Source organism: Triturus cristatus, chromosome 1_1 (assembly GCF_964204655.1).
Source record: "Triturus cristatus chromosome 1_1, aTriCri1.1, whole genome shotgun sequence".
Taxonomy (NCBI): Eukaryota; Metazoa; Chordata; class Amphibia; order Caudata; family Salamandridae; genus Triturus; species Triturus cristatus.
Genome location: NC_140579.1, coordinates 1,250,983,587 through 1,250,995,196, shown reverse-complemented (window position 1 = coordinate 1,250,995,196; position 11,610 = coordinate 1,250,983,587). Strand labels below are relative to the sequence as shown.

The 11,610-nt window shown below is 44.0% G+C and overlaps 1 protein-coding gene across 1 annotated transcript; it reads right to left on the bottom strand.

Moving 5' to 3' along the window:
• Positions 1-4,850: 4,850 nt before the first annotated feature.
• LOC146871908 (histone H2B-like) lies at positions 4,851-10,175 on the bottom strand. Its single transcript, XM_085599789.1, has 2 exons — positions 9,962-10,175; positions 4,851-5,177 (listed from the first exon to the last, which is right to left on the bottom strand). Exons 1-2 carry the CDS (start codon positions 10,076-10,078, stop codon positions 4,941-4,943), a joined length of 354 nt encoding a protein of 117 aa, XP_085455915.1. The 5' UTR covers positions 10,079-10,175; the 3' UTR covers positions 4,851-4,940.
• Positions 10,176-11,610: the final 1,435 nt, after the last annotated feature.

Genomic DNA, 11,610 nt, shown 5'->3' with positions numbered 1-11,610 from the left:
GCATTCATAAATTGACCATGTATTGTACTTGCAGCACTGTAATCATTCCAGTTACTAGTAATGTATTTATAGACTGGCTTAGCTACTAATCCAAGTACACCTCATTTTTTTCGTCTTTCAATGCATGCTGCATTTCACAGCACACATTGAAAGACAAAAATGCCTTTAGAGATTATTTTTGTGCAGGAAGGTTTCCCTTCCTACACAAAAACAATCTCTCCACGACACAAACATCCTTGCACCATGATGTAAGTGTGCCTGCAGTAGCACTTGGCAGCTGTTTGTGCACCAGTGCAGGAAGAAGCACAGAGTTGCAATATATTTATGTAAATATGTCACATCCCTGTGCTTCGGAAGTGCAGCAGCACGGTGCAGCTAAAGAGCTTGCAGTGTCATGCTGCAGTACTTCCTTATAGATCTGCACTTATACATTCACCATACTAATGCATTCTTTCACTCAATCATGCTCTACACATATATTCAACCAAACTTTCACACATTACCATGCAATTATAGTGCTTTCTTTAACCAGATAAGGTAGTTCTAAGAACTTTTTTTTCTCTTTTATATATTTTTTTTATTTTTCTGAACAGTTTGGTATTTCTTTGGTGTTTTATCCACACAAAAAAACAGAACGAAAAACATGAAACTTCAGGAATTATTTCTCTTCCATAAAACAAAGCAAACAAAAAATTAGCAACGATGGTTCCGTTGCGCAGCACAAACTGCTTCCACTGACTGTTCTCCAAAAGATATGAGTTTCTAACACTTCACGCAGTGCTGCTCGAGGAAGCCAAACTCTGGTCAAATATCTGGTGGAGGTGTGCCAGTTGAAGTCCCGGAAGTGCTTGCCACTGCAGTAGGAGGGTTCATTGCAGCTCGCCTGCATTCCTCCTGAGCCAGATTGAGTGGATGTATGGTCTTGAGATGTTTATACATCGAGGCAATTCCACATGAGTATTTCTTCTCACTACTACCTTTTAACAATACTCTTTGGCAGTTGCGGCAGGTCATCTTTGTGGCATTCACCTTCTGCCCGGGTGGAAAGGTGAAGAATTTCCACACTACTGATTCTGGCCTTTTAAGAAGTACATCCTCCTACAAAAATTCTTCTTCTGAAGAATGTTCCTCCTACTGCTGCTGTCCTGAAGCCATGTTTTTTTTTGTTTAAAAAAACATGAAAAAATAAGGTTTCTTGAAAGCACAGAGATAAAGATACTCCAACAAGAATGATGGACATGGGTAGGCTCCTTCAATAGTTACAATGGAAAATGTTATGAACCATGCAAATTTTTTTTTCCAGGTCACATGGGGTCCGCGCATCGTAAGCTTACGAAGCACACACCCAATGCAACTGCGCGAAAGTACTACAAGTTTATTTTAAATACAAATATATTATTTTTATAATTATCTTGGATAATGTCTTGCCCTAATATGTATATTAAATACAGATATCATTTTAGACATAAGATTTCGCGGAAATCACGCATCCAGCACGTATATGACGTCACATGAGACCCACCACTGCGTATGAGTCACATACCATAATACGCATGTGTCACAAATGCGCAGGACCTAGAGTCGCGCATCAGTTGCATACCAAGTGTGCACACTGCATAAAGTAAATAACGTAACTGAAAACCCACAAAGCCGTCGCTCAATGTACGCGGCTCCTTCACGGCTTTTCTAAAATAGCAGCTAGAATCCGCGCATCGATCGTGATGGGTACGCGATTCCAAAAAAAAAAAAAAATGCAAGAAAGAAAACGTAAATATATTAAATAAAAAATATTTCAGTTTTAATTTGATTTTAAACTTTTTTTGCAATTTTCATAAATTATATCATGTTAATGAATACATTTAAAAATAAAAATTTCAAAATTTGAAGAAATCAGTACCTAAAAATAGATACAACTTATTACACTTAACAATTATCATTTTGAAATTCATAGGTTTCAGGGGCGTTATAGTTAGCTGGACAGTTAACTCGTACAAAACCATAGAAATTCCCGTTATAGTTAGTTCAGCTAACTAACTTGCGCGCCCGCATTGCACTGCTGAGGACATCACTGATGACATCCTTGTGATAGAGTGGCAGACCTCCGCTCACCTAATATAATCTTTGAACACACTCAAAAATACAAACTAACATTTCCAAAACAATGGACATACCAATACCAGTTACAACACACCTATTCAGTAATTCCAAGATCTACAAACACATCCACTCATTCACGAACATCCCTATACAGTCACTCATACATGAACTCACTGATCATAGGTACTCATATACCTATACATTAGGTTACACACCACCACTTGTACATAGAGTTATCCACACACAGTCACACACGCAAACAAAGTATCAAGCATCCATTTACTTGCATATACAGTTACACACACTACCACACTTACATCTACAGAAACTTACACATACTTACGCTCTTAAACAGTCACTTACAGAAAAACCTACTTATTTGTAAAAGAACTCTTCCAATCTCATATATATACACACACACCCCCCCCAATACTCACATATACTTGTTTAAAACCTATGTAGTTACTTATGACACTATTGAGACACTCATTCACTCCCATACACACTCATCCACCTATACAGTCCTGTACACGTGCTATGTTCAACACATACAAACAGTGTGTCACTCATTCATGCATCTACGCATTAAGTAATACCCCCACTGAACCATACACACTGATACTCAAAAAAAAACAACTAATCACCCATATAGACACATGTACCTACTTACCAACCCATGCAGTCACTTATACAAAAAGTGAGAGATTGTGATATTTAAATATCTCACTAACCCATATATTCACTAAGATACACTTAATCAGTTATACAATCAATTTTACAACAAAAAAATTCATCCATTTAGACACTTGTATACCCATTTTTTCTTCCATCGACCTTGATATGTACATATATAAAACATGTTTAATTTTCTGAAAAACACATTCACTGGATGTCATTTGAGATGTCATGAGTGATGTAATATGTGACGTCATCAGCAGTGCATTGCGGGCGCGCGATTTATAGTTAGCTGAACTATTTATAACGGGGGAATTTCTATGGTTTTGTATGAGTGAAACGTCCAGCTAACTATAATGCTCCTGAAACCTATGGTTTGCGCAGTAAATATATATATATATACACATACATACATACACACGCGCGCACACACACAAAATTATATTTTTATAAACTAAAAAGTCACACTGCTGACTCAGACCCTCATCCAACTAACATCCTGTTTGGAAACATCTCCAAAGTATGTATAGAGTTATTTGACACCCTGGTTACCATTCCACAGATGCAACCCACCTCGTTCCTAATTTCATTACATCTCTCTATAGAACCATCTTCGCAGAACCTACTACTAGATCGCCCAGTCATGTCAAGAAAGCTTTTATCACTCCACCCAGACATATGCCCTTTTCACTGCGTCACCGACAGCACTCTGCTGGTTAGCCTACTTTTTCAGAATTAACTTTGTCTTAAGGTACGCCTTGCTCTCAACAACAACTCCATTAATTACAATGGAGACACCACCCTCTGATTGCCATGTCTTTGTAACCATCATTTTCTCCTTGGGTTTATCACATATCAATATGCAGGATAATAAAATCTTCACTTTCAATTTAGACCTTGAATTGAGAGTCGACTGCAGCCGTGTCATCCAGCACTGTGTGGCCCTCTGCTCAGATGCTCAACTGTGTGGTGGAATTTATTCTTTACACTTCTAAAACACGACCTACAGCTTACCTCCGCTTTTAAATTCGTCCCGTACAACACTCATCCAGGCATCATGGGCTAGAAATCTGGATTTAAGTTTAACCTACTATACTCAGAGGCCTTCATAACTGCAGCTACTACCTGGTAGAAAACTAATGACATCTGCAAAATCCTGCCAAAACAGTCCCTTCAAACCTGCCAAACTATGGATGTCTGCACCAGTCCTCAAAATGTTGGACTGGTTACTGCAACAGTATTTGGTCTCCTTTGCATTTAATTTACCAGTTAATGCTTGTAATTAACGGGTGCAAGCCCGACCACCCTACCAAAAACAGAGCCGTAAATAAAATACTCAAGTATGTAAAGTTAGGACCACACCATTTCCAACTACTTGGCTGAAATCCTGGTCAGATACTTCCTTCTTTGAAATCTTTTCCTAAAACGAAGTGGCATAACCCCACCAAACCTCCTGACAAGACCTCAAAGTTCAGTTGTAACTTCTGTGGACTTAATCACTGGAACTCACTCCACACCGACTTCGCCCCAGCTCCCACTTTTTGGATTTCTCCCACCCACCCCAAAAAAAAAAAAAAAACAACACCTAAACGGAAAGATTGATGAATCCTCTACCACATTACCCACCCCTTCAGCCACGAGTGTCCTTATATAAAAGTACATACTTTCAGAATGTCAAGTCTGGAAGCCTTGCATTGTGTGCAGTATCTTCCCATCGCTGCTCACACCATCCTATTCACGTTACCAACAAAACTAATGTTTGTGTTAAGTACCATATAATTGTATGCTAGGTCTGGAATTTCTTATCAAATTTTTTTTTTTTTTTTTTTTTAAATAAAAGTCATCTGAACCATTAATCTAAATTCTCTTGCCTTCGCCCCATGGAACACTGAAACACGCCCCACTTGTAAATTAATCATTTGGGAATGAACGGGAAAAAACCGGGAACAAAAAAAAAAAAACCACCACCACACTAATACCCTCTTCAGGCTAGGTGAGCAAGAATTCTGCGCAATGGATTCCCCAGTGGCAAAACCCTAATTTTAACATTCAGTTTTCGCACAGAAAGCCTGAGGCAGTTAGCAATTTTGAAGACTTTATTCCCTTGAAGTTCTCTATATACAATTACTGTTGACCCTAGCAGCAGTATTGGGCTCTCCCAGATGTCCTCATTTGCTGCTGGTGTACTTGGTGACCGCCTTGGTGCCCTCTGAGACCGCATGCTTGGCCAGCTCCCCCGGCAGCAGCAGGCGCACCGCAGTCTGCACCTCGCGACTGGTGATGGTGGAGCGCTTGTTGTACTGGGTGAGCCGTGCTGCCTCCACCGCGATGCGCTCGAACACATCATTCACAAAGGAATTCATGATGCTCATTGCCTTGGAGGAGATGCCAGTGTCTGGGTGAACCTGTGGAAGATAGTACAGTAGTCATGAACTAGACAAGGTACAGGCAAGAGACATTAACACTGAACCTAAAGCCATGATTTTATTGCAGGGAAATGAAGCTACAGCATAGTAAGAATGATGTGCGGTGCTTGGAGGAAGGAGAAACCCGATTATGGAAAATTAAATTAAAATGGGTAACGCTCTCCTACAACCACAGTAATCCTAACTGGATAGACCTGCTCTTACCCCACATCCTAATCACCTCTGCACCCTCCCCTCCCCCAAAGCCAGACCAATCACAGGGACAATGTCTTCAAGCGGTGCATACAACAGTACCATGCCACCTTTGCATTACTTTTCCTGACTGAACCCACATTTTCCACCCAGTGGAGTAGTCTCAAGCTCACTGCAGGTGTTCCACACATTTGTGGTCGCTCCCGGCAGAGCGCAGGTCTCAGCTGGACTGAAAGTCACCCAAAGTGTCACGCATCCTAATGAGGAAAGTTCGCCTCCTCAAGAACAGGGGAAGGCTGGCACTCAGCCCATTGTTCAAGCAGGAGCACAGCGCTTTCTTCAACTTGTACCCCTGGAAGGGTTTCGGTGCAATCTGTTCCACCTTCCACGGAAAACCCATTTAAGACCTCAACTGGGGTCCTTCAGTTCACCCAGGGCGTAAGTGGTCCTTGCATGTGTGATGCATGGGGACTGCCTGCCTCTGCAGGATTCCATTGTACATCATAAGACTGGATCAGGGTCTGAAGTACAGCCAGAGGCCTAAATCCAAGGCACCCCACAGAAGTTTCACTTGACTTTTCTAGGTGCATTTCCATTCAGCCTCATTGCTTGATTTGGCGCAGGGCATAAACTGAGCTTTTTGGTTTCTGGGGCAGCCTCCTAACCACATTTAAGGAGCAACAGTGAATGTCACCTCTGGAGTCTGATCTGACACCAGCCCATATGCTCTACCATTTGTTGCTCTGACTTACTCTACTGTAGAAAGCCATAACAAAGCTGCATAAGTTGCTCCCTGTTCAGGCTGGCATTATGTATGAAACGGATATGATTGAGACCAGCTTCCTGTCAACGCACATAGTTCTAACAAAGAAACGATCGCTCTACAGATGCAGGTTAGACTTCAGAATCTCTGCAGCAGATGATAGGAGGCACTATACCATATCTGGGAGTTGGGACCCACCTATTTATGGCATCCTATATACCCTTCGAGTCAGAGGAAAACACATCTGTGTTCCAATGGTGGAGGCTGGAGACCCTGGACTGCTTCCACTTTGCCATACTGTGGTTTCAGCATATGGTTCCAATCAGACTATCACCCTGTGCCCCCTAAGCCCCATAGGTACCAAATGAGTACAACGGAGGACCCTTAAGTCAATGATACGCTGATGACACAAATTGTGGTGTCACTTACAAATGGAAAAAAGAAATCGGGAGAAGCTTTTAGTGCATGTATGAAGAATGTGAGTGAGTGGATGGAAGGAAATTGAAGCTGAATGCATCTAAAACAGAGGTTATCATATTTGGTAACAAACCTTCCCTCTGGACATCCCCCGACTGGTGGCCAGCAGTACTGGATGCGCTGCCCACACCGTCCACAAAAATAAAGGACTTGGGCATCATCATAGACAAAGAACTTACATTTAAAGAACAAATTAGCAAAATCACATCTGTTTCCTTTTGTTCTATAAGATTAATCAATAAAATTAATACATACCAGGGGAACTCCTGAAAACAGTGACACTGGCCATGATCCTTTCATGTATAGACTACTGCAACAGCCTATATCCAACCCTCAACTCCCGATCTGGTCAACAGGTTCCAGATCGTACAAAATGCAGCAGCCCGTCTCATTTTTAAGATCCCTAAAAATATATCAGCTAGAGAAGCCATAAAAAAACTGCACTGGTTGCTGGTTACACAGAGATGCAACTTTAAAGCCCTTTGTCTGGCCTTTAAATCTTTGCACGGTCAAGGACCAGCACAGTGTAGGAATAAACTAAAGGGGTATGTTTCCAACAGAACCTTATGGTCAGGATTGGCCAGGAACATGGTAGTTACTTCTTTTAAGGCGGCAACCTAGGGAGGCAAGAGCCTCTTCAGATCTACAGCGATGCTTTGGAACAAACTACCTATTGCCTTAAAAACAGCCTCCTCTCTGCTGAGTTTCAGGAAAAGCTTAAAAACATGGCTATTTTCACAGACTACATGAATTATATAATTCTTTCCATTCCCAGTACTATTGCCCCTTCTGTCCTCAGTCTTTATAGCGCCAAGACGCCTTCTGGCAGTATTTTCGCTTTATAAATTCGTTTTACAATTACAATTGATTGAAAAATGATGGCTAAACAACCATTTAGTGCACCCCTCAAATTCAGGACACCTAAGTTCTAACCAGAAAGTGTCAGTCAGTCCATTTCCAGGGACCACGTGGTATCCAGAACATTGACAAAATCAGTTCCAAGTCACTCTTGACCCCAAGCCAATGTCGGGTGATTCCCCATTGCCAGAGAGCGCTTAGAAGGGCCAGTTGGCCCCACTCCAGCCCGTGCTTGCTCAGTGCTTTACAATCCTAGACACCCTGTTCCTTCAGTGGTTAGGGACAAGGCCGGCTCTAGTGCGGTGCGACCGGTGCCACCGCAGCGGGTGCTGACTGCGTATGGGGGCGCCCGTTTGCTAGTTTTTGTGCCTAAAAGCACCTGTTTCCGCGTTTCTGGCCTCCAGCAATTTTGAGGCAATTAATATGTCAAGAAAACTCCGGTGATTAATGTTCTTCCTGGCGAGATCGGAGTATTGTCCGGTAGAAGTTTTGTCTTGTGGAAGTTTTAATTAATGGCAAGGTAGTGCAGAGGGTTAATATGCCTGCTGCAAATAACATGTACACAGATCACAAAGTGAATGTCATGTAAACAGGTCAGTGGGTGACTGCTTTTGTCAGAGACTTCCCTTTGTTAGTTGCAGTTTACAGTGAGCTATTAACTGTAAAAGAACTGCGTGCAGACTTCAAGGTATAGAGTAGATCGTATGGATTTTTCCCCATACTTTCATTATTCTAATGTTGCAAAAAGGGTCCATTTGGGTACAAATCAGTTCTTGTTATTATAGAGATCCCCAATCCATTGTGTTACATTTTAAATTCTGAGTCTGTGCTTCTCCAGACCAAGTACTCTTCAACTATACTGCCTACCTGTATTGATGAAATGTGAATCCACCCCTTGTTGTCATCTGTCTTATGTAACGTTTCCTATACACTGATTTACACACCTATGATTGGTAGTCTGTGTAATGTGTGTGTTATGTAAAGTGCTCTGACACCTTTCACTTTTACGAGTGACGCTATAAAATTAAATGCATCTGAGAGAGAGTGCTTATGGAAACTGTTAAAGGGTGGTGGGGAGGGAATCCGTGGAGGAGGTGGTCATTGGGGGCGCAAAAAAATATTGTCGCAGTCGCACTGGGCGCCACCAGTACTAAAGCCGGCCCTGGTTAGGGATGTCGATCACTGACGCGTGGTGGGTAACTATTTTCGACATACTGCTGCACTGCCATGAAGCCTGCCCGCCAGACTGTAGAGGTCACTGGGAGACATCGACCAGGCTTTAGCGTGGCTTCCAGGGGCGAGGGGTTAACTGCTCTACATTTTCTCAGCACACACCGGTGCATGTTTTTTTATAATTACTTGCTCTGACGGGGTTTGATTTTGTTGCCGACTTTACTGTAGCTGCCAGTCATAACTACCACTTCACTGAGTAAGAGCCGACCGCTTGCCCAAGCTGCAGCCCCAGGGTTAAGAGTTGGAGCCGACAGTACTGGAGGCCCGGGATCACCAATGGGTTTGAACCAGACCCGCCAGGGACTCTGCCAAGAAACTGACGCAGGATACATGGCTAAAAAACCTGCCCAACTAAATAACTATTTTTCACCCCAAAGAAGAGCCAATCACGCAGAACCCAAACCATGACCCACCAATCAAGATTTACTAGTGCCTTCACTTACCAACCCACAAAACAATGAACCTAGGATGCTTTAGAAGCACCATTCAGTCCAGACTGACTACAATCACTCAGAATTATGGCTCTAACCGGGCCCACTTCCAGCTTCCTCAAACTAACCTTATTGGGAGGGAGGAGGGGCGGGGGGGGGGGGGAGAGAAGGTATTAGTGAGGGGGGGTGACGATCATGCAACAGAGCCACGCCCAGCCATGACCCCACAAAGGGGTAACATTCTTCCTGCCGGCTCCCACAAATACTTGCAGTGTAAGCCCTCACCCATTGAGACCCCTAACATGGCCAAATCATAATGGCCCTCGTGATCCCAGCGGTGACACTAACTCCCCATGAACCCCAACACTTAACTGCATCATGACAATAGCGCAGAAGCGTTCCAAGAACACGTTAACAGCCCATCAAGTCCAGTTTTTTTCCTGGTGTTTATGTGTTTACCATTATAAAGAAGCATGACTACAAGTCTCAGAATGCAACAAATACAACTTCACTGAGTGAGCTACTCACACATGGACCTAGGACATTTTGAGAGACCCAGCATGGCCACCCACTAGTTCTCCCACACGCAGGACCACCAACATAATTAGCCACCAACATTCAGTGCCACAGTTAAATCAAAGAACATGACAACATATGCCTTCAATCCAAAGCCCAAACACGATCAATCACTATCCCAGCCTGCTTAAGCTACATCATACAGGTAACCCCATAACCTTCTCCCCAAAGAAAGATATGAACCCATCTTCCCCTGGACGAACTGTCCATTCACCAGGGAAAACTCCACGCACCTGCTTTAACACTTTATAAATGTACACAGAGTAGGTCTCCCTCCTCTTCCCCTTTCTCGTAATCCCTTTCTTGTCTCCTTGAGCCTTCGGTTTCTTTTTCGCACAGTCTGAAGTCATGACTAAAGCACCTTCAGGTACCAGGGAATCCACTCAAGCCGTTCCTCAATGAGACCGCACTACCTGCTTTCTGTCAGAGCAGACAAAGACCAGAGCGCTTCTAAACCAGGCCCTTTATGAACCTTGTGCAGGCCCAGCTTGGCCCAATCCCGGAGTGTCTCTCAAGTGCGCGGGGCGGGGCACACAGCTCGTTCTGTGATGCTTCTGCTAGGAACTCGGTCCCTGCTCTCCTGCCTTTGTGACATCACTGGTGGTCGGACCAGTCACTGGCTCTGGTCGTGGCTGTTTGAAATGTTGCAACTAGACTGACCAAAGCAATCAAACCATTTCCTTGTGTTTGTAATTCTCTGATTGGCTGCAGTTATTCAGAGAGATCAGACTGTCTCCTGGTAGATGTGCCTACATTCGCCAGTCCCGTTTTTATAGTGCATTCTGGTAATGGTAGTCCCGAATATAAAATGGGGGAAAACTGAATTAGAAGTGCTAGAATGCTGAGAACATATAGAAATATAGATGGGTAAAAGTAAATAACAGGAACATGTTTTACCCTAGGACTGATATCAAATAGATCAGAACAGCAAGCTCAAGTTATTTAAGATTTGCCTCTGAATCTTGAAGTGAAAAACAGCTGTTTTTACTGTTCAGCCATGCGCAATGGACCAGGAGCTTTCCCTGCCAAACTGGGAACAATCTGGGGCTGCATAATGCAAAGTGTTCCAGGGGCACACCGGGGGTGTACACCCGCTTCATGCACCCCCACGGCACTATTGCATTATAGAAGGGGCTGCAGACGCTTGTGCAGGGCCTTCTGTAATACTGATAGTGCTGGTGCACATGCTGAGAGGGTGTTCCCTTGATTGCACGGGGACGTGGCTCCATACAGATGAAGGAATCAATTTGCTTTTGCTCCCACGTCTTATACGGGCATGGGCGCAGGCCCTTAGGAGGCGCACTATCAGTGCACTACAAAGAGGTGGTGCACTGTCAGTGTGCCCCAGAGCAGCCCACTGAAAGGGCAAAGTGGGCTCTATGGACCCCCCAGACAGCCCCCTGCAGTCCATTTTAGTCACTCACTGACACCTCTTTAAGGTGCAGGGGGCTGCCTAGACTGTCAGCAGCTGCTCCCTCTCTCACTGAATGTGCTGCCTGCAGGGCAGGCATAAGATTGTGGCTGATCCTGGGGGCTGCATACTCATGATAATAGGGTGCACTCTCCCAGTGTGTGCCAGGCACACCTTTTTAAAGTTGCACCATGGCACAAACTGGCAGTTCTGGTCACCTGACACCCACCCACACCACCCTTCGATCAAATCCTTCTGCTACCCCATCCCAGTACATACAAAACTGCCCTCCTGCCATCAACCCACACCACCCTTTGTGCCTTCCCAAAGCTGAGCAGAAGGAGAGAGCTGATGCTGCGCTGACAGAGGCCTTGTGAGAGCCGCCGGTCAGTGCAGCATAGAGCCTGTGTTTCGCTGTGTGCGGTGGTCTACAGAGCCCAGCACTGATAGGGGGGTGTTGTAGCCGCCACA